The sequence below is a fragment of the Ailuropoda melanoleuca genome, chromosome 14 (genome assembly GCF_002007445.2).
Source record: "Ailuropoda melanoleuca isolate Jingjing chromosome 14, ASM200744v2, whole genome shotgun sequence".
Classification (NCBI taxonomy): Eukaryota; Metazoa; Chordata; class Mammalia; order Carnivora; family Ursidae; genus Ailuropoda; species Ailuropoda melanoleuca.
In genome coordinates, this window is record NC_048231.1 from 4,202,704 (window position 1) to 4,226,822 (window position 24,119).

The following is a 24,119-nucleotide window of genomic DNA, read 5'->3' on the forward strand; positions in this document are numbered from 1 at the left end:
CCCCCCAGCCCCCTGCCAGCACCCTCCCCCAGCCCCACCGGCCCCCCTGCAGCCCCACGCAGCCCTGACCCATTCCAGTCCCTCCAGCTCTCTTCCCCTTCCTGAGTGTTGAGTGGATACTTGGCAGCGGTCACCAGCCTGTTTGTGTGTGGAGCTCCTGCCAGAGACTGGCCTAGAGGACGAGAAGGCACACTCGGCCCCTGGACTGGCATTACCCGTGGTGCTCTGAGTTACAGTGACATTCGGAACTAGGGGAAGAAACCCTGTGACAGTGGTTAGGTGAGGAGAGGGGAAAGTGCAGCCAAAAAAGCTAGAAAGAACAAGGGTCTGAAGAGGCCTCTGTTAATGCCTTCAGAGAGCTGGTGGATTCTTAGGGCCCACGTGGTATCTGCCTGGTGGAAGGGATGAGTGAAGAGGAATGGCAGCTGCTGTTTGTTGAGACCTTAGCGTGTGTTCTAGGTGCTTATATTCGTTACTGGTGCCTATATGGCTGTGCGTGTTGGCATTGCATGAACATCTGTGCAATGACTTATCTCATTCAATACCCAAGACAATCCAGGATGACGTAGGTACTATTCTCCTCATTTTAAAGATCTGGAAACTGAGAGGTCCAAAGAGGTTAAATAACTTGTCCCAGATCACACAGCAAGCAAGAGTCAGACCATGGATTCTTCACCAGGTCATCTCGCTTAGTGATCTATGTGCCATTACCTTTAAAATACCTCATATAGAAATGTCTTCTCCCTGGAATATGTGCCGAGAATAGTATCATTAGGCAGGAATAAAGACAGTTTTTTACATTATCTAGTTTTGCAGCCTTTTATGAAACGCCGAAGGATATTTCCTCTTATCTGTTTAGAACTAGGTTTCCTCGTTTCCCTGAGCAATGCCTGCCACAAATACTATTTGGTCTGTTTATGGGTCATTTGTTATAGTTTGCCTTTGGCTTAGATCAAAATAGAAAATGAACCAGAACATGGTGTTTCCCAGTTGGGCATGTTCCCAACTTATTAATAGTGTTCCATCTGGTGACAAAATGCACATAGATCATCTCTAGGGTCTGGATTTCCTGGGGGGGGGCAGTCATTTGGGACCTTTGCATCTGTCCTCTAGGGCTTTCTGTGGCTAAGCAGAGCCATGTAAATGAATGGGAAATAGGAGAAGCTGGAGTTCCTGCTGTTCCTTTGGCTCTCCCTGATTGGGTAGGACTGCCCAGAGACGGAGATGTTTGAAAGAGTTGGAATGCTTTTCAATTTGAGGTTGTTCAGTTGTAACTGGCCTTGTTGTCACTGGCCATCGTCAACACTAATGATCTGGAGATCATGGAGACCTGCCACCTCCATGATGGGGCATGGACTGTGTGTCATTTCCCCAGATGTATCCAAGACTGGCCCTGGTCAGAATTGGCCCCATGCTTTCCGAGTGCTGTCAGAGCTTTCTGGTGGTAAGTGCTTTGTTAGGGTTTTCCCCGACTGTGATGGGAAGCTGCCAGACTCTAGACGCTCCGGCCTCAACAAGGCCCTGTGTTGGAGCATGGGGCTTGAAGTGCCCGGGCTGGCTCCTGGGAGGAGAAGGCAACAGGCCTTTTGCCAAACAGTTCAGTGAGAATCTATCAGTTCATGATCGCTCTGAATGCTGGCAAGAGAAACAGTCCTTTTCATCCTCAGTCTGGTTGGGAAGAGAGGATTAATACACACGGGATAGCAGGATATGGGAGATAGTGTGGCGTCAACACGGTCATTATGCCACGAGAGGAGAGGTAGTGGAAAATGAGCACTGAGCTCTGGAGGAAATCTTACCCGTGTGCCAGTCTTTCCTCAGACACGTAACCAGAATGGTTACAGAGCTAACCCACTAGCATCTGAGCTTTAAGCAACACCAAGCGGCAACCTCCAGGTGTTTCCCTGGGCAGGTGGGCTGACTCCTGCCAGGGCTGGCTGGCACGTGCAGGCCGGGGCCTCAAGCTCCACCTGTGAGTGGCGGCAGGGGGTCCACCCCACCCTGACCACAGAGTGGTGCAGTGTGAAACCCGACTGCTCTGGGTGGAAACCATCGACGGTAATATATTCTAGGTTTGAAGCCCTTGAGTTCTCTGTCATTACTTCATTGCTGGTAAGTGCCCAGCTGCGTCCATCTTTTCTAAGCCCAGGAACTACCTACCCAGGGCCTCTCGTGACTGATCAGCCTCACCTGCCAGTGTGATCTCAGCCCACCCGGCAGTCTGCAGAGTCACTGCCGGAAGGTGAGGTGAGGACGTGTTTACTCATTCAGCACGTGTGCACCGAGTGTCCTCGAGGTTCGAGGCTCTGCTAGAAACCCCACGGGGGGTGCACAGCAGGGAACAAACCCAGGCAGGGACACCTCGTGGAGCTGCTGTTCTCCTGCAGCATCCATGGGCCTGACCCAGCCGTTTGTGACACCCAGTCGGGGGCGTCCCCTCAGTGTGTGGGTCACAGAAGCAGTTCTGGGATTTCCATACAGGATAGGCTCAGAGCAGCCGTGGGCTTCGAAGACAGTCTAGCGGACTTGTCTTTTTTGAGTCTAGTTGGCACACCCCTAGCTCCATTAGTATCAGGTGTACAACATAGCGGTCCAACAAGTTTCTGCATTATACTCTGCTCACTGCAAGTGCTACTGCGGGTGTCAGGGGAAGGACATTGGTTCAGCCACTGTGGAAAACAGCATGGACGTTCCTCCGAACGTTCCACATAGGAATGCCATATGATCCAGTAAGTCCATGATGGGACATTTACCCAAAGAAAACGAAGACACGAATTTGAAAGGACATGTGCGCCCCCATGTTGATGACAGCATTCTTTACAGACAGGGCACTTGTCTTGAAGTTGCATTTGCATTTGAAGCACACCCCTGTTTTTACTTGGGCGCAGTGAGTGGAGGACCTGGTGAGGATTACTGGGGGGAGGGGTGGCTTAACCTCTCAGCACTGCCTCTGTGTGGCCCTGGGTCCTGTAGCACTACTGGGCTTGGGGGCCCAAAGCAGGAGGCACGATAGGAAGGGCTGCAGCCCAGCCTGCTTCCTTGCTCCCCTCTGCCTTGGTGCGATCATCCTCATCCCGCTGGGTAAACTGGTCTCTCCAAGGACAGCTCCCCCACGTTAACCCCATGCTTTCAAGACTGACTCTGCTCAAGGGCAGGGGCCTTCTGTGGTCAGCTGATACCTTGCCGGTCTCACCAGCAGACCCTCCCCTCTCTGCTGGAGGACTTTGGCATGCTCTTGTCTTCCCTTCGGGCCACCCAGGGAGTTCCTGTTTCCTTTCTGTGTGAGGCATCCAACTTGTAGTTTATTTGTCCTGCGCAAGAGCCTGCTGTGTATCTCACTCCAGCTCACTCCTGCCCACTCCTTTAGGATGGCCTGTAATGATTTACTGCTTAGCTGTTATGAAGGGAGCCTTGGAACTTTTCCCAGAGTCTCTTAATTCCATTCTCATGGTGTATGAGATTTCAACATTAAAATGATGTAACATATAATTCCCAACCAAAATAAAGGAGGAAAGTCGGTCCAGCAAAATTCCTCCCCTCTTCTGGATACATGTTGTTCCCTTCCTGAGCCGTGGACCATGGAAGCTCCTTCATCTGCTTCCTTGTGCTTCCTGTCACCCCCTCACTCCCAGGGAGCCCTGAGCTGTGATCAGCTTGTGAAGTGGGGACTGGCCCGTGTCCACAACATGCCCAGACCACCAAGGTCTGTCGACTAGTGGGTGAAAGGGAGTTCAAGGTGTGTCCGATGTCACCAACAGGTCAGGGACAGATATGGCAGAGCTGACCTAGAGATGGGCCAAAGCTTCTCGTCCGGAAGCCTGTGGAATTGAGGGACTGCTCCTTAACTCCATCTGTCCCTTTGTACTTGGGCTTCAGAACAGATCTGAAAGCAGGAAGCTCCCTTCCACCTGCCTCAGAACTTTATCCCCACTACTTTGACCTTTACCAACAGGTCACATAGTTTGAACAACTAAATGCCTGCTGCATTTTCAACCTTTCCAGTAAAAAAATTCACTTATTTGCATAATGTCATTTGCCCGCTGCTAACACTTGGGGCAGAGTAATCCTTTCTACTGGGGGGCTGTCCTATGCACTGTCCCTTCAGCGGTATCCCTGACTGTCCGTGTGAGTAGCGCCTCCCTCGCTGTAACAACCAAAGTGTCTCTGGACATTACCACTGTCCCCCGGGGGGAGGAGGCTCTGCTTGGTTGAAAACCACTGCCTTGTACAAATGTCAGGTGGTCTGTTCCAGATCTAAGAAGTTAAGTGGACTAGAGGATCGCTTGACTTTTTACAGGAGCCAAAGCAAAGTGTGTCAAATCTTCCTTGTAAGATTAAATATTACTATTTTTCTTTTTTTTCCCGGAGTTTGTAGACCAGCAAAGTTCCTGTTTGGGGGTTTGTACCGGTTATCAGAGGCTGCCCTGTGGGATTTGCTCAGGCTAGGGCCCCGGGCTGGGAAGAGGCCATGGAAGCACACGGGGTCTGTTGGGCGGGAGCCAGGGTTCGCGCACGGCCCGCAGTCTCAACGGCAAAGCCTGCTGCGATAAGACAGACGTATCGGAGCCTGGGGGCGGCTGGGGAGCCCAAGATGAGCTCAGTGAGCATATATCTATAAGGGGTTATGTTTAAAAGCAAGAGGTTGAAATAGCACAGCTTCTCTTGTTGTGGCATTTAATGATTATGCTTCTCTCCTACCATCAAGGTGAGGAATCAGTCACTTTTTATGAAAATTGTCTCCACCCAGAGAGAGGTACCAGCCTGTGAGTCAGATTCCCATCCCATGTGTGATGCATCTGACTGGATTTTACAAACAGAGATAATCAAAGCTTTAAGAAACATTTCTCAACCAGCCTAGAAAAATGTGCTAGCAGCAATATGAGTGTGCTTTGGGGAAAGCGCGCTTGCTATTTTCTTTTATTGTTTTCCATACATGGGAATGCTCCTTCAGCTTAAAGTCACAGGTACCCTAGACGCAGTCTTCAGAGCTAGTACTCTCTAAATATTGGAAGTAGACCCTAGCCACTGGACGTGTTGGCTGGGTCTCTGTTGAATGGTAATATTATATATAGCTTGCATTTTGAATTCAATTCAGTAAATGTTTCCTTAGCACACACTGTGTGCCAGGGACTGAAGACATATGGAAGAACAAAATGTGGACCTGCCCTCTGGTTGCTTTCAATCAGGGATCATCTTTAATACACACACCTATAACCGTGTGTATTAATACACACACCTATAACCGTGTGTAGAAGAGAGTCATCGCTTGGCCCTTGCAGAGGTTGAAAGGGCTCTGAGACAAGATGGGCTGTCTGAGCTGTGTTCTAAGGACGAATATGAGCCCTACAGTCATGGGCCGGGAGTGAGGGGAGGACAGAAAATGGGCCTCCCGGACAGAAGTAATAGCAGTGCAAAGGCACAGAGGATTAAAATATGTGATGTGCCCAGGACACCCCAAATAACTTGATGCAGCAAGATTATAGGAGAGGAAATGTGGGGAGCGAAGAAGCAAAGTCCTAATGGGTCTGACATCTTTGCTTAGGAGCTCAGCCTCCATCATGGAGGTGAAGAGAGCTGGCAAGGGTTTTAAGTCCGAGAGCAACATCAGATGTGCATTTTAGGAGGTGCTCTCTGGAGGCCATATGCAGGAGAAGGAGACCAGGGGGTTGCAGACCTGGTTAGGATACTGAAACAGTGGCCTGTCAGACCTGCCAGCTCCAAGGGAGCAGGGAGTGGAGTCAAGGAAACACTAAGGTGGTGGAATCGCTAAGACTTGTTAGGGTAAGAGAGTGGGAGGAGGGGCCAGAGCTCTGGCCAGTTGGGAGCCTGGGGGAATCGAATATGATGAATTCACTCAGCAGGAAACCCAGTGGTAAGATGTTTGTTGCTCAGAAACATGACTCAGGTGGGAAATTGGATCTGGTGTCCTTGGCGTCTTCTGGGTATAGTAGAAAGTGTAATTTAAAATGTTTCAGTAGGTGTTCATAGATGGAGAGCAGAGGACAGCTGAGAAGGGAATTCTAAGCAAGAGTGGAGGCGGGTGGCAGAAAGTCAGAAGAATAGAAGGAAGTGGTTTCATAGGCAGAGGAACCAAGTGCCCAGATGAAGTCAGTTCACCAAAGGACTGGAAGCTGTAATTGGATCTGGGATGAGATTGTTGGTTCTGCTGTCTTAGTCTCTGCTCTCCTTCTCAGGGTTTACAGGGCCCCTCAGAACTCCACATAGCCAACAGAAGCTTCCCTACAAGGTTAACACAATATCCTATCCCCGGGCTAAGCCTTTTAATCCATTTGTAATCACTTGGCCCTCGTCTTATTAGACCACGCCTGTTTTACTTTGGTCCCCCTGCCTGTGTAGGAAGGTGTGAATCTTTCTTCCTGCATGGATGGTGGAGATCAGTGTTTGGCCCACAGTGCAGAAAGGTTGGAAAGGGACTGAGGGAGCAGGGGATGTCGTTGGCTTGAACGCATCTCATTCCCCAGCTAAAGGGCCAGAGAGGAACATACTGTGGTGGCGCTGGAGGAACCAAACTCAAAATAGCCCATGGAATGAATTCCAAATGGAAATTCAGCAGGTGCTACAAGCCCATAGAGCAGAGGAAGGAATAGGTTCTTGGCCAGCAGGTTCCCAGGAGTCCGCTCAAGGCAGACAGAGAATATTCTTGACCAGATTTGCTACTTCTCTAACTGGGCAGATTGTTTATTTAGACAACTATAACCCAGAGTCTCCTCCTGGGAGACGGACATGTCTAATGCATCCACAGATCACAGGTAGAGATGAAATCTTGCCTTCTTGAAGAGAAGGTTTAGGAACTCCAGTCACAAAAAATAATCTAAATAAGTAAATGGCATTTTTACTTTTTATCCTCTAGCCCTGTGCAAACCAAGTCCATAAATATCTGTAATAGACCTTCTTCTATTTGGTGCTTAAATCGAAATCTTTACACAGAGAATTGTACCATGTGAAATAATGATTTAGAGGAATCCTATTGGGCATATTTTTAAGTGATTGAACCTTTTTAAAAAAGTGAATAATAACCTATCTTCCTTGTAAATGTAAGTTCAGAATTTAGACTTGTGTATTTAATTCAGAATTAAAACAGCATGCCCAGTTGGCAATAATCTGTTCCAGGTTTCCAGGCTAGGAAAAATTATCTTTATCATAGTGTAGTAAGTAGACTATTCATACCACATCCTCTCAGTTCCATTAACTTAATCAGAAGTCTGGCTAATTGTAGGACTCCATAGAAATGTCCCTGGGAATAGTATGCCACTGTTAAAAAATCACAGTTTAGTGACAGAGTACATCGGGAACTATTACGTAATAGAAGTGAAGAAAGAAGGATGGGTTTTTCATTTTCTCTTTTTAAAGAGTGGCAAGTATAAGTAGGACATAAGGGGTAAATAAATTCTAGTTCAAAACTTCCTTGTAAATTTCTTGTTTGCCCTGAAATCTCCAGTTCCTTGGATGCTGGAGGCCACAGCTAGTTTTGTTTCTCCTGGTATTTGGACTTCTTCCTCTGGGTGTCAAGATTATAGGGGATTCATTTTCATTTTATTTACCTTTCACTCGGTTTTCCATGTATTTACTTTATAACTACATTTGAACTATGCACATGCAATTACTTGTAAAAACAGAGAAAAACCAAAGCTTTATAAATAAAGGGAAATGAAGTGATGTGTCAAACAGATCTGCTTCTCTTCCTGAACTATCCCACCGTAAGGTACTTCACTTCTTGGCACTTGACTCACCTAAAATGGATGGATTGAACTAATCTTGGCAGTTCGTTCCAGCTTTTCTAATGTTCTAATTTAAATTGTATTAGAAAACAGAAAAGGCCTCCTGTAATGTTAGTTCCCCAGGTCCAGGCACTAAGCTTGGTGGTATTCGAGATACAGCGTTTAGATCCGGGCTCTGCCTTCAAAGATTTCACGTCCTTTGTAGAAAACAAGACCAAGTGCACAAAGGCAGCTCAGCCCAGTGAGACTGGGCAAGATGCGTGTGGCCCAGAGGTGGCTGTGCCAGGAAGGGGGGGACTTAAGCCCTGACATTGCTCCATCTCCAATCATATGTTGACTGCTTATTTACGCTTTAAGGATCTTCTGGCTCATATGCCTCACCGTGTGTTGAACTGCAAGTTAGATCGCCTCCCATAGCCTACTCTGCTACATATGTCAGTGAGCCTTGTCACGTTTCATTACAAGAGATGGCCAGTGCATCCCTTTTCCTGGGAAAACACTCGGTCTGTGGAAAGAGCTGTGGGTCCCACCAGCTTTGAAATGCACGTTCCTAAGGGCTTGTCCTATTGGAGACATATTTCACCTTCCCAGAGATGAGTCTCTGAGCTCAGAGAGGATGTATCATGCCCGTGGACTCGAGTGAGGGGTGGCTGAGTGATTGGATTAGCGGCTGCTGTCTTTTGGGCTACACAAAATGGTAAGTCAAAGAAAGAAAAAAATGAAGCCATTAGATTCCTTCTCCTTGTTTCTTCCTTGAGGCCTTTGTAATCATTCTTAATGTGGTTAAATTGAAGTTGTTTCCAGTTCAGGCATGGTGCAATCAGATTTCCTCATGAGGGTGCTTTTCCACTGTGACCTCTTTGACGTCAGTCACTGTTTCCTGTTGATCTGAACTCCCTATTCACCCCGTGGATGACTTCGTTGGAGAAAAACCATAAAGCAAGGGAGCACTTATGAGAAATTCAACACAATGCCGTCTGTTACCAGAGATTTCCTTCTCCTTGCCCACAGCCAGTCAGTGGTACTCTGTAGCTTTTGATAGAAGATTGATGTGTTATTCATTTAGAAATAATTCCAAAGCAATTCTTAGGACTTGGGGGAGTAAGTTTAGATGTGGCTTCTAGCTTAAACATCACCTTAAAGCCATCATTAAATTAGTCATTAACCTTAAATGTGGCTTCTCTTCCTTGAATTATTTCCAAAAGATAATCTGCATCCTCACCATAATACATCCTCAACTGAGATGTTTATTTGTTGATTACATGTAGGGACTAGGGATTCTTGCTTTAAAGAGAAAAATCTTCTTAATCTGTTGATTAGAGCAAATCAACTTTATGGAAGGGGAGAAGAGCTACTCCAAGAGGTCTCACTATAATATGTTAGCAGTCCTTTTGCTTTGCAGTAATAACAATTATGATTATAAAGCTCTTAAAATAGAGAATATTATCATCTGAAATTAGAAAATTAGAGTGCTTGCTGGAACCGAAACCCTTGGTTGACGTTTTGGTTATCAAATCCAGTTTTGTAACCCTTGCTTAGTCGTCACTTCCCAGAAAGAAAAGTCCTCCTTCATAGCTCAAGGCCATGACTGTGCCATATGAGGAAATGCTCTGCACCCTGCAACTGGCTTGGCATCCCCCTGACTCCTCGAACCCTCCAGATTCCTGTCTTGTACCCACAACTGTAGTTTCGGCTGCTGTTTCAGTCCTGCCTCCTTGTCAGCCTGAGAGCCCCTGAGCGAGGCCCCATCTCTGCATCAGCGGCAGACAGCTCACTGCCCAGGACACTGCAGCTCCCCTGAGGGTGGGGGCAGAGCCCTGGGAGCAGCCAGCCATGGTGGCCGAAGCCAGAGTGGAGGTGGCAGTGTCGGTGAGGATGATATTGGCTTAGGCTTCTGGAATCCTTGCTGTGTGCCTGGCGCTATTAGAAACTCTTAGCTTAAATAATGTAATCTTCACACACCTGTGAGTTCGGGCATCTTATTATCCCTGATTTGCAGATGGGCATTGAGTGAGAGAGAGAGAGAGAGAGAGAGAGAGAGAAGGGGAAAATAAATACAGCCCAGCAAGAGCTGCTTTTGCATCTCCAGTGTCCTGGCTTGAGAGGCCACGTACCCTCCCCACTGTGCTGGGCTTTGTCCTGGTGACACCAGGGACTTGGGCGCTAGACACACCCTAGAATAAACTTCAGGCCCTTTGCATGATGGACTAATAACAGTAGTTTGTGGAGACTCCTCTGGGCCTGGCTCTTATGGGGCACTTTGCTTCTGGTTTAGTCCTCACCTGATCACTGTAGCTATAGGTGTGTTATCCCAGATTTATAAGGAAACCTCCCGCCCCTTAAGAATTGGTGTGTGTTTCAGTTAAAATTCTCCTGGTAGCAAGTAACAGAAAGCAACTTAACCAAGGTCATGCAAAAAAGGGAGAAGTGAAAATAAAGCTCCAGAGATACAGGGCGGGGAGTCTCATGGAACCCGGGGCCCAGAATCGTCCAGCTCTCTTCAGGGATCTGAAACTGGAAAGGCAGGAGGAACCCAGGGAGGTTCTTTCTTGGCTCCCTTGTGCTCCCTCATCTCTTGTCTCTGCCTCACCATGTGTTTCTGCTCCATTTTTTCTCTCTTGTCTTTCTGTCCATCCATCCATCCATCCCTCCATCCCTCCAGCCATGCTTTCAGTACTCTGTTTTACCAAGACATTTTACATGGTCTTACCACAAAGATAGCCTCAGCTTCCTAATTCACATTTCCTCACTTCCTGTGCCCTGCACAGCCTAAAATAAAACCTCTCCATCTCGGTTCCAATTTTCTGGGAAAGAGACTGGGAAGGGAGCAGCCAGCATGGTCCCAACTAACTGTTTGCAGGATGTCCAGCATTTCCCCATGTGACCAAGCCAGGGCAGTTCTCTGAGAAAGGGATTTGTGAGCTGACCAGACACCTCCAAAGGCGCCCACCACAGTGACCCTGAAGGACCTACCCCTCCCCCACCCCATTCCTCTGCACTCACCCTCCGGAGGTGACGTCACCTTGTCGCAGTTACCAACTTGGTATGTCACGACTCAAGTGTTTTGTCTTAAACTTTTCTTTGTGCAATTGCTCATCAGCTTTAATTCTTAAAGAACAATCTTTATGAGGGGCTTTAGGGAATGCACACTGCTTGTACTGAGAGACACTATCAGTTCAGGGGATATTTTTATCCCCTTTGACCTGGAGAAGTAGCAGCCTTGAGCTGATAGCCAGGACAGACTTGGCCCAGGCCGGAGTGGTTCCTGCAGGCAGGCAGGCGATGACAGGAATTCTATTATTAACTAGGCATCAGCTCCTTGGCCTGCTGTAATCCACACAGAGGCGTGGGACAAAGGGATTTCTGAGTTGCTTTTATTCCCCCAGGTGTCCCTCACTTGTATGAATGACTTGCATTTGTGGTTCGTTGAATGGGGGGCAAAGGTGGAGCAAGGGACAGACAAAGGGCTGGGCCTCTTGGCTTTAGAACTGAGATTAAACCAGTCTCGGGGACCTTAGGTTTCTTACCATGCAGGTCAGGGCAAAATGCACCTTACAGGAGCCAGAGGCCTCTGGGAAAGCTTGCAGGTATCCAGACTGTTTCTAGAAAACCAGACTTCAGAAAAGCTGGGAAGGCTATCTACACAGGCTTAACACAGAAACCCTTGTCTTTGTAGTCTCTGCCTCAGGTGGGATCTGGAACCTCCTCCCTGCCCCAGAAGTGACTCCGTGGCAACCTTAATCCCTTATGCAATGCCTCTCTCAACTCAGGGGTCCCAACAGATGCTCCCGCTACTTGCTTCACAGTTGAGTTTGTGAAGCATAACTTAGTGTTTGTCGGGTAGTCAGGGAGATGTGTTCTTAAGCAGCACAGACTGGGAGTGGGGTTGTAGGTAGGAGGTTGTCTTCTGCCTCCTGTCAGAACTTCGAAGACGTGCCTCCGCTTTATAAGGGGCACTCGTGAAATAGGAAAGATTTCCTTCAGGCTGCTGGAAGTCATTCCAGGGCAGCAACATCCAGCGGACTGATTTGTTTTTGTAGCTGAGGTTGTTTTAGTGTGTGCAGACTGTCCCACCCTCCCTGGAGCCTTTTTCAAGCCAAGGACTACAGCTGCCACCTGTTTTAGCCCAGACATTGGGCCTGTCATGATGATAGAGACCAAAAGTGAGAGACCACCTGGATTAACAGGTGTAGGGGGCCTGAAGATGAGGTGAAAGGAAGCACCCACCCTAACTAGCATTTTGCTTTTTCTATCAACACTCGGTTATGAAAGTAGCAGTGTCACAGGGAGGCCCCACCCTCAGCCGCTCCAGCACTTAGGGACTGACTCCCTTTGCAGCCATCATACCCTGCCTCACATCTGACAGTTCAGCGGTTCAGAGACCTTGGTTCCTCCCCCACCCAGCCTGACTCCTGCTTCCTCAGCCTTCAGGGCTGGGGAGTTAGCGCCTCTTAGAAGCTTTCTCCACACCCCACCCCAGCCTCCAGGCTGCTCGGCTGCCCCTGCTCCGTTCCCATGATGACCTCTTTGTGCCTCCACTGCTCTTAGCACACCAGGGTGACGTTCTCCGTTTCTCTGAATGTCCTGAGAGCAGGTGTGGGATTGCATTCATTTACGGTCCTTGCTCTCTACCCAGGACCTGGTATCGTGTGTGCTCAGTAAACATTCTTTCTTGTTGAGAACCTTCAAGGAAGCATAACAGATCTCTGAAAGCCTCACTAGGTACTGGAAAGCCTGCATACTAGAACTCGGACCCTTTACTCCGTGGAGCCCGGGGACCCAAACCAGAGGCCACTGCCTTTCATTTTGGATGTTACTCACAAGCCTGATGGCCTGGTTACCTCAGGCCTCAGAAAGGCCACGAATAGGGTGAAGAAAGGGGCATGTAAAGAGAGGGTCTCCTCTCAGGAAAAACATCTGGCAAGCTGACGAACATGTTTTTTTTTTTTTTTCAACCTTGTGATATTAATTTAGGTCTTTGATAGGATGGACCATGACTTTTTGTCAAATGGTCATGATATCTGGCTGGCTTGTCTCGACTTCCTGCTTGCTTGCTGCAAGAGTTTTATGTAGCCTGGGGGTTGAGAATTGTTCTAGGTGGTGCCAGACCNTATTAATTTAGGTCTTTGATAGGATGGACCATGACTTTTTGTCAAATGGTCATGATATCTGGCTGGCTTGTCTCGACTTCCTGCTTGCTTGCTGCAAGAGTTTTATGTAGCCTGGGGGTTGAGAATTGTTGTAGGTGGTGCCAGACCGGAGGTTTGAAATGAAATTCTGAATGAAAAGAGGCCCCTGTTTTCTCAGTTCTAAGGCTTATGACTTCACGACACATCACAGATAGCTGTGCCCCTCTGACCCTCCTGTGTTTTCTGAGAATGTGCCTCCTGCTTTGGGCTGAGAAACAGATGAGAGAGTGAGACAAGAAGGCAGTATTTCCTCCCCCAGATTTGGAATTCAGCCCCTGCTCTGGCTCTTCAGACTTGAGACATGAGAATGATTTGGAGGGAACTAGAAATGGATGAAATTGCCCTTACAATATCTTCATCTTTTTTGATGCCTACTGCCTTAGAAGGCCTTGCCCAGTACACTGACTTCCAGCAGCCTAAGGAATAGCCACTTACCTACTGACCCAGTTCCCGTAATCAGGTATTTCGAGCTCTTGGAATTCATGTGACTGCCAGTCCCAGCCATGAAGAAGGCGAACAGGCCGGTTAACAAATACGTGTAGTCTGACCGGCTTATTGAGGGGTGGCTAGGGTGGCTCTACCACCTGAGTCTTCATCGGGTCCCCATTGGGCACCCCGTCTAAACGAACACAGCATCGGCCTCACACCTGCCTGAGCAGATGCAGCTCTTAGGTCTCCGTCACATAGTCACCCTCCAACCCGCTCCACCACTGCCCTGCTCTTTCCACTTGAGTCCTTCCCATAGAGAAAAGAAAGAACACTCTTGCTCATCCGAGCGTGTCCCGNCCTCACACCTGCCTGAGCAGATGCAGCTCTTAGGTCTCCGTCACATAGTCACCCTCCAACCCGCTCCACCACTGCCCTGCTCTTTCCACTTGAGTCCTTCCCATAGAGAAAAGAAAGAACACCCTTGCTCATCAGAGCGTCCCTCCCAAGTCTCCGCTCCGCTCGTCAGTCACACTCAGATGAAGGCCCCTGGCTCCGTCCAATGGCTTCCTGTGTTGAGCTTCCAGTTGGCTTAGATTGGCCAACCAGAAGATTTGTTTTGTTATTGTTTGGTTTTTGTTTTCATGCGTGTGAATTTTGCTGTTCCATCTTTACCCTTACGTTCATACTTCTCATTAATGGAGGAGTTTCGCAGAGCCAGGGGATTTTTTTCCTTCGAATTAAGGTCTTACTTAAAATCAGGAATAGAGAGGTCATGAGTTCTGCTTTTGGGGGAAGGCCTGATGAAACCAGTGGTAACTTGGAATATGAGCTGGGTGGCTGTGGACATGTGGTAACACTGAGCAGAAGCAGGGAGCTTAAAACCACAAGGATAGATGCGTTCTGAGCACGCGTCCTTTGTGAACTGGCAAATACCAGTTTCCCTACTAAATGACCTCCCACCCTCCCTCTCCCAAAAGGATAATGGCTGGCCATACGGGGTGATCACGTAGGCCTTACCTTGTGTGTCCCTTGCTCAAAGGGACCTCCACAGACCCCCAAGCAGATGACCAGATGTCACTGCTTCCTTTACTTTTCCTTCACAGGGTTTACCAGAATTTGTATATTTACCAGGGTATATAACTCTTTTTTTTTTTTTTTAAGTAATGTGTGTCTCCCACACCAGACTATGTGGCTAGAGGTTGTACCTGTTTTATGCCCTTTCTACTCTCTGTTGGGTCCCTGGCACCTCATTCAGCACCTGGCTAGCCGTGGACTTCATAAATGTTAGCAGAGGGAGCCGGGAAATCCATTGCTCTTAGGGGTTCCTGAAACAAAGCACTTTATAGTGTCCTCCATCTTGGAGACATCACTTTTTCATGGAGACTTCACGTTTCTTTTATTAAAGTGTTAATAGGGGCGCCTGGGTGGCACAGCGGTTGAGCGTCTGCCTTCGGCTCAGGGCGTGATCCCAGCGTTATGGGATCGAGCCCCACATCAGGCTCCTCCGCTATGAGCCTGCTTTCTTCCTCTCCCACTCCCCCTGCTTGTGTTCCCTCTCTTGCTGGCTATCTCTATCTCTGTCAAATAAATAAATAAAATATTAAAAAAAAAAATAAAGTGTTAAAGCACTTTGTTCACACCACTTAGTACTTAGTGCACTGCATGGGGAATCTTAAGAGCCCATTTCTCTCTCTCTCATTTTTTTAAACTTTATTTATTTGAGAGAGAGCAAGAGTGCAAGAGAGAGAGAGAAGAGCTTGTGAATAGGGGGGAAGGGTAGAGAGTGTAGCAGATTCCCTGCTGAGCCGGGAGCCTGATGCGGGATTCGATCCAGGACACCAGGAACGTGACCTGAGCCGAAGGCAGACACTTACAGACTGAGTCACCCGGGAGCCCATAAGAGCCCATTTCATCTGCAGGGTTGAGAGCTCTTTCCAATTGGAGACAGCATTGCACTCGTCTGCACGTTTCTCCTCCTGACTTGGGAATTTTCTGTTGGGCTGAATGGAATTTCTAAAGCTGACGCCACTCTGAGACTGTCATTAGACCGCTGTTAGGCAGACTTGTCTACAACGTTTTCCTTTTTCTGCGCGTGTTCCCTGCCCAAAGGTGAGGAGCTGTTAGGTGTCCCTTGCTTTCTGTGCTTTACCCTGCATGTTCCAGAGGAAAGGCATGTGCCTTTCCATTTATGTTGCTCTCCTCTGCTTTCTAAAACCCCATGATTCAGCTAGGGATAGCGTCATCGTTCTCACTTTACTAATGGTGAACGTCCAAAAACAATTAAGCTTGAGGTTACACGGTGTTTAAGGTGCAGAGCTGCAATGAGAACTAGAGGCTTCTGAGGCTTTCCTGCTTTTTATTTAGAGCAGAGAGTAAAGCTGTGTGGACTCACTTAAAGGAGATCCAGGTGTTATTCCCTCACCCTACCCCCCAACCCAGGGATCTAATCCCACGGCCCTCATGCCTAGCACTGACCCCGCCAGAATGTTTCACCCAGAACTCCACTTGATGACCTCTTCTGCCCATGCCACAGCCCAGGGTAACCTGTTGACCGAACTCTAGGCTAACGGCTACACCACGCTGAGTCCTCTCTTGTGTTTCTATCCAGGATCGTCTGTTTTTTGTGATGGAGTTTGTGAATGGGGGCGACTTGATGTTTCACATTCAGAAGTCTCGTCGTTTTGATGAAGCACGAGCTCGTTTCTATGCAGCAGAAATCATTTCGGCGCTCATGTTCCTACACGAGAAAGGAATCATCTATCGGTGAGTTTTGGTCACTGGTAAACCCCTCCCCTAATTCATCCCCTGTTTGCCCTCCTGGCTTCATCCACCCTTCCATTCTTCCTGGTAATCAACTGAAATCTTTTTAGAATTAAATTCACAAAGGTCTGAGTGTCCATTAGAATAAATGAATAACATAGCGTTCCACGTTGCCTGCAAACCAGAATTGCCCCCGTGTAGTATTCATAAAGCCAGCTTGAGGGGCTCCATGGAGACGGTTCATGAGTTCATACAGCCAGACCCTACAAGCTGCTGACCAGTGTTGCTCTTTTTTCTGTTTTCATGTTGGAAGCGCTCCGTTCCATTTTAAGAATCCATCCCTACACCAAAGAGTGAGGTTATCTGTTGCCCTAAATTACCATGATAAGAATCTGGGTCAGTTGGGTTATAGCTCACCAGTCCAGGAGCTAAGAGGTAAACTGTTGGTGAGCAGTGTCCTGCTTAATAATATTTAGCATTTGTAGCCCCTCCTGAATATTATTTGATTCCATTTCATGGCACACAGTCTTTTGAGTATAATATATATTTGGGGCTTAAAATCGGGTCGTCATTGTTAGATCTCAGAATGTAAGGGATATGGATGGATGAAACTTTATTCAGACATAAGATTAGGTAAGGTGGGAAATGTAACAGTGAATGTTAGACAATGTTTATTCTTAACTTTTCATTTTTTCCCTGAGGTCAGTGTCTTGCTTTTAAATAACATTGTAACTTAGTCACCACACGAACTTTCTTTCTCTCGACATGCAATTGTTGCTTTCCTTTGAGAAAAAAATCATTTTTATTTTAGGAGCATGAATGTCAAATTAAAGAATTTCCTGATTGAAACTGGCAGTTTATTAACCTTGCTAATGCTGTTCCCTTTGTGGGCTCAGAACCGTACTGACATCACGATGAAAGTGTAAGAGAGCTTTAAGAATGGAATATTCTTAAATATCCTAGGAGTCAAAATAGGAAAAGAGGAGCGAGACTAGGAAAGAACACATCAGGGCTGGTCAACGATGCCAGAAAGAAGAGAGAAAGCAAAGAAGGTAAAACAGGCACGATAGAGAAACGTAAATTCTCAAAAGAGGAGCGAGACTAGGAAAGAACACATCAGGGCTGGTCAACGATGCCAGAAAGAAGAGAGAAAGCAAAGCAGGTAAAACAGGCACGATAGAGAAACGTAAATTCTCAGCACGGGGCCCTAAAGCCTCAACTAGATAGTAGCCCTTTGTCTCAGCCCGGGCTCTGAGACAGAGGCGGGGGTGCAGAGCTTTGAGCCAGGCTGGATACCAGCAGCGGGAGTCCTCTGCTTGGAAGTAACAGGAATCTCCACTCATCCTTTGGCCACGGAGCTGCCACAGGTGGCTTTAGATGGCCTGTGTGTTGAGCATTCTTGACCAGGCCGTCTCTTCCGGCAGCTCCAGCATGGAATCGTTCCTGCTGCAGCATCCTGCCCAATGCAGGATTGGTGGGGCTTGCTGACCCAGTGTCTGATGGTGGAGGGATCGGAGGTCTTTCTGGTGGTAGCAGCAGACTCTGGGCCATGAGCTCTGCTTTTGTTCTCTCCTCTCCGTGGCTTATCCATCCATCCATCCATCCATCCATCCATCCATCTATCTATCTCTGCTCTGTTTACCCCAGAGAGAGCCTTCTTCACATTTAATTTTTAAGAATTATGACTTCCCTATTTGATGGGGACTTCTGTTGTAAATCCAAATAATAATATTAACAATGGTAACAAGAGCTACATGGAACAATGTGACAGCTGGCTCTTTACCTGCATTTCTCACCGATCCTCCTAGCACTATTATTATACAACAGTAATCTCATTAGTGTCATTTAGATGAATAACTTAGTCTTAGAAAGACTTAATAACCATACTGTTAACTAGTGTAGAACCACAATTTTTTTCTAAAGATTTTATTCATTTATTTGACAGAGAGACAGATAGCCAGCGGGAGAGGGAACACAAGCAGGGGGAGTGGGAGAGGAAGAAGCAGGCTCCCAGCAGAGGAGCCTGATGTGGGGCTCAATCCCAGAACACCAAGATCACGTCCTAAGCCGAAGGCAGACGCTTAACGACTCAGCTACCCAGGTGCCCCAAACCACAATTCAACTTACGTCTTTAACCACTGGGCTACCGTGCCTCCTGAGGAGAGACTTGCAGACTTAGCGTACCACTAAAGAGGAGGCTTCTTATTCCCTTCTGGTGACAGGGCAACTTTAATTCGTGAAAAGGAGGCAGAGTGTGTGTCTTCATCCTTTTGGGCTGCTTTAACAAAACACCACGGACTGGGTGGCTTCTAAACAACAGAAATTTATTTCTCACAGGTCTGGAGGCTGGAAGTCTAAGATCAGGGCACCAGCAGATTTGGTGTCCGGTGAAGGCTAATCTTTTCTCTGTGTCCTTATATGGCAGAGGGTTTTGGGAACTCTCTGCAGCCTCTTTTATAAAGGCACTAACCTCATTCATGGGGGGTCCACCCTCATGACCTAAGCACCTCTTCAAGGCCCCACATTACTAATATCATCACCTTTGGAGGTTAGGATTTCTCCATATGAATTTGGGCCGGCCCGGGGGCAGGGAGGCAGGGAGGCAGGGATATAAACATTCAGACCATAGCAGTGGAGAAAAGCAATAAGGTCAAAACGCATTTTCTTGAATCGTTTGTTAGAGGCTTTGTTTGAGCACCACATTACAGACTTGCTTTCCTGTATAGGATGTGATCGCTTCTCATTCTACCCGTTTCATTGGTCTGGGAATAAGGAGGATGCACACCATAACCTGATGTCATTTCTGTGAAACTGTATCAGCCCACATCTTGAGAAATTTTGTTTAAACTTTTGGCGTCTGCAGTTCAAGTTTGAGAATTTATTTTAATTTACTTTTCAACTTGAATCCCATGTGCAGGCTCTAACTGATATGATTGACTTTGAAGGGGACACATTTAATTCGGATGGATTGAAAAGCTATTTTTATCCTGTGGATTAATTTCACAGGATAATTTAATTCCATTCAGGTTACTAGCCTGAGAGTAGAGTCTTAATGATAAGCCTTTGAAAACCAAGTCCTTGGAACTCACACACAGTAAAGGGCACAGGTGGATCGCCCAGGGTGTGAATTTGATCCAGAGAGCACAGAGAGAAGCTTGGGAGCGTCAGAAAGCCCGTTTATCAGACATGTCCTGGGATGGCCTATATCAGAGCCAAGATGATCTCGTGGATGATGCCTCTGACCTATCCAAATACAGGGATACTCATTTTATAGTGCTTTGCTTCATCGTACTTCACAGATACTGTGTTTTGTGTGTGTACACACACACACACACACACACAAACACACACACACAAATTGGAGGTTTGAGGCAACTCTTGTTGAGCAGGTCTACCAGTGCCATTTTTCCAACAGCATTTGCTCAATCTGTGTCTCCATGTCACATTTTGGTAATTCTAGGGATATTTCACACTTTTTCACTATCATTATATTTGTCATGGTGATCCGTGATCAGTGACCTTTGATGCTACTATTGTAATTGTTTTGGGGTGCCATGAATTGCACCCACATGAGACAGCAAATTTCATCCACAAATATGTGTATTCTGACTTCTCCGTTGACCAGCTTTTCCAACATCTCTCCTTCCTTGGCCCTCCCTATTCCCTGAAACACAATGATGTTGAGGTTACTCTAGTTAATAACCCTACTGTGGCCTCTAGGTGTTCAAGTAAAAAGAAGAGTCATGTGTCTCTTACTTTAAATCAAAAGCTAGACATGATTGAGCTTTGTGAGGAAGGCATGACGAAAGCCAAGATAGGGTGAAACTAGACCTCTCGCACCAGTTAGCCAACTTGTAAATGCAAAGGAAAAGTTCTTGAAGGAAACCAAAGTGCTAGTCCGGTGAACACATGAATGATAAGAATGCAGAACAGCCTTAATGTTGATATGGAGAAAGTTTGAGTGGTCTGGATAGACGACCAGACCAGCTACAACATTCTCTTAAGCCAAAGCCTAATCTAGAGCAAGGCCCTCACTCTCTTCAATTCAGTGAAGGCTGAGACAGTGAGGAAGCTGCAGAAGAAAAGTCTGAAGCTAGCAGAGGCTGGGTCATGAGGCTTAAGGAAAGAAGCCATCTCCATAAGCGTCAAAGTACAAGACGAAGCCCCAAATGCTGGTGTAGAAGCTACAGTGAGTTCTCCAGAAGATCTAGCTAAGATCGTTAATGAAGGAGGCTGCACTAAACACAGAGTTTCAGTGTAGGCAAATCAGCCTTATATGGGAAAAAGATATGCTCTAGGACTTTCCTAGCTAGAGAAGAGAGGTTCATGACTGGTTTCAAAGCTTCAAAAGACAGGCTGACTCTCTTGTTAGGGGCTAATGCAGCTGGTGACTTTAAGTTGAAACCAATGCTCATGGGCCATCCAAAAAATTCTCAGACCCTTAAGAATTGTGTTAAATCTACTCTGATTGTGCTCTCTAAATGGAACGAAAAAGCTTCTATGGCAGCACATCTGTTTACAACATGGTTTACTGAATATTTTAAACCTACTTTTGAGACTCGCTGCTCAGAGAAGATTCCCTTCAAAATATTACTGCTCTGACAATGCACCCGGTCACCCAGGGACTCTGATGGAGATGTACAATGAGATGAATGTTGTTTTCATTGACTGCAAACACAACATCCATTCTGCAGCCCATGGATCAAAGAATCATTTTGACTTCCAGTTCTTATTATTTAAGAAATACATTCCATAAAGGCTACAGCTGTCATGGATAGTGATTCCTCTGATGGATCTGGACAAAGTCAATTGAAAACCTTCTGGAAAGGATTCACCGTTCTAGATACAATTAAGAACATTCATGGGAATAGGTCAAAATATCAACATGAACAGGAGTTGGAAGAAGTTGACTCCAGCTGTCATGGATGATGACCTTGAGGCATCGAGACTTCGGTGGAGGAGGTCAGTGCAGATGTGTTGGAAACAGCAAAAGCACTGGAATTAAAAGTAGAGCCTGAAGATGGGACTAGTTGCTGTGATCTCGTGATCAAACTTGAATGGATGAGGAGCTGTTTCTTATGCATGGGCAAAGAAAGTGGTTTTTTGAGATGGAATCTACTCCTGGTGACGATGTTGTGAAAGATTGTTGAAAAGAGCACAAAAGATTTAGAATAGAACATAAGCTTAGCTGGTAAAGCAGGGGTGGGGTTTGAGAGGACTGTCTCCAATTTCGAAAGAAACTCTACTGTGGATAAAAATGCTATCAAATGGCATCACGTGCTCCAGAGAAATTGTTCATGAAAGAAGGAGTCAATCAATATGACAAACTTCATTGTTGTCTTAAAATTTTTACACCCAATCCAGCCTTCAGCAGCCACCATCCTGGTCAATCAACAGTCATCAACAAAGAGGCAAGACCTTCCACCAGCAAAAAGATTACAACTTGCTGAAAGCTCAGAAGCTGGTTAGCATTTTTTTTTTTAGCAATAAAGTATTTTAAAATTAAGATATGTACATTTTTTTAGACATAACGCTACTGCACAATTAATAGACTATAGTACAGTGTAAACATAACTTTTATGTGCACTGGGAAACCAAAAAATTTATTTACTCGTTTCAGACAGTTCAGTCTGGAATGGAGCCTGCGGTATCTCTGAGGTATGTCTGTAGAGGCGTGGTTGTTTGGGTTTTGCCAGGGGAGGTTTTTATTTTTCAGCAAGCTACAAAGGTGGTGCCATGGACAAGTGATTGTCCAATAGGACTTTAGAAGTACCTTAAACTCCTTGACTTTCTTCTCTCCCTTAGCCAACAGAGCCTGTGTGAGAGGAGAAAGGCCAGCTACATTTCTGTGCTTTTCTGCTTGACCCTGATTCTCAGATGTGTTCACTTGCATTTCATGGAGGAACAGAAGCCTGGTTCCCTGGAGATAGAGCAAGAGCCGGGTTTGTGCCTTTGCCTTTGGTTGGAAGGTCTGGGGCTGCCATGGCCCAGAGACCAAGAAGAAAGGGCTGGGAAGTAAGCAGTCAATGAGCCACTTTGCTAAGGGGAAAAAAAGACTATTCATTCCTTTGTCCTGGGCTTGTTGGCTGATTGGGAACTCAGATAGAGCTCATGAATAATTTACACAGCCATTGACTTTTTTCAGAGTCAAGTCCTACAGAAAAGTTAGAAGACAAAGGGGCATGCATCCCATTTACCTGCCCTCCAGCATTGCAGATCCCATTTTCTATCATGTTTCATAATCTATATTAAAGGGGAATTCAGCCATAGTTGACATTTCAACCCCAAACCACTAAAGCCAGCCAGCACATAGTGGATTTGCTGTTCTTAACAAAGCACAGAGTGTATCTTAAATATGTTTAGCGAGAAAGCCTTTATAGAAGAGCACAGTTTAAGTTTTCATTCCTCCTTACCATTTACACTTGAACACAGTGCATTTTAATACACACTTGGAACCCATGCATCTGATCGCTCTGTGCCCTGTGCACTTGTTGACACCCTGTGTGCATGGTAATCAGTGTTTACTCCTAAAGCCCCAAGTGCTTGCTATGGTAATTTGTTGTTCCATTGTCCAGATGTGGAACTAACCCACAGAGGATCCAGACCTGAAATATATTGTCTTTTACATGTATACCTAACATGGCACATGAACTTTTAAAGAAAATCACCTTTGAGTTCTCCTCAAGTTGAGAGAACAGTCTCTACCTCATTTGACTTTTTTTTTAAATTCAGAATTTGGGAAGATTGACAATCTCCCTCCAAGATAGGTCTGTTAACCTAGTCTCTGAAAACAGTTACTGGAGCTGTGTGGATATACCCATCTTTAATATCATCAGACTCTTGTTTCTCAGGGATAACATACCAGACCAATAGATGCCTTGCTGACTTCAGACACCTGTGTGATTTGAAATTAGCTCAGCCTAGTTTTATCTGGAGTGTCACCTCTGTGAGCATTGCTTCTGTGTCTATGAATTCACAGTTAATCTATTTTCCAACCAATTTGTGCATGGGTCAGTGATGACTATCGCACGCTTGAGTCATTGTTTTCTGATATCTGTGTTTCCCCTTCTTGGAAATTGTAACATCTGTTACAACATCTGTTAGATTCCCATCTCCTGGGAACTTCTCACTCCTAAGTAGTTCTTACCAGCAGAATTTCAGGGTCCCCAAATGTCTTCCATTTGAGTCTGGAATTTTGGACTCTTACTGTTACTTCACCTGTATTGGAATTCACTTCAATATTTATATTTATTGTACTCACTCTAGTGAGAAAAATCTTTTCAGATAAAGATGAAAGCCGAATTTAGGAGCTCTGTTTTCCCTTTGCCATTCGGTAACAACCTTCCTTCTGCTCCAAGAAATAGGTCTACTCTTTCTTGATCTGTTTGCTGCAAAGACAACTACAAATTGTCATTTGTCATTTTCATCATAGCCCTTGTTTCTTCAGGATGTGCTAGCCATGGGGTTCTCCATACGCTGGTAACTTTCATATCCGATTCTGCCTTTGAGCCCTTACCTGGGATGGTTACTAAAACTCCAAACTTTTTAAATCACATTCCTGCTTCTTAGCTTGTCATGGATTGCTCTGTCAGATGGTGGCCTCATTCAGTGCCTGCTCTTCCACTGTCACCAGAAAGTGACTTCAAGATCCTTTTTCAAAGATGTGAAGGAGAGCTCAGAGGATTTTCAGCTTATTAGAATAGCTGGACATTTCCCCCAATGAAACTTGGCCACTTTTCTCCTCCCTCACACAGTCTTTGGAGATATTTAGCAAGCGTTTATTGAGCATCAACTCTCTGCCGAGGATATGAGTACAATGATGAGTAAAACCAAGCTACTCCTTTGCGGAGGGTATGGTCGAGTAAGGGAGAAAGACAACAATCAAATGACCATACTAATAGAAAATCACAGTGGTGACCAGTGCCATGAAGAAGAGTGCATTGCAATGAGTGAGAACTTCTAATGCAGTGATTTAATCTGGTCAGAGAAAGACAGAAGAGTT

The 24,119-nt window shown here is 46.2% G+C and overlaps 1 protein-coding gene across 3 annotated transcripts in view; it reads left to right on the forward strand.

Moving 5' to 3' along the window:
* Positions 1–24,119, forward strand: part of PRKCH (protein kinase C eta) — a 223,182-nt gene that overhangs the window by 140,256 nt on the left and 58,807 nt on the right. For all 3 annotated transcript variants that reach the window (XM_019800114.2, XM_002913033.4, XM_019800118.2), the window contains one exon: positions 15,966–16,120. In XM_019800114.2, the coding sequence (XP_019655673.1) occupies positions 15,966–16,120 (155 nt within the window). The remainder of the gene's footprint in view (positions 1–15,965; positions 16,121–24,119) is intronic.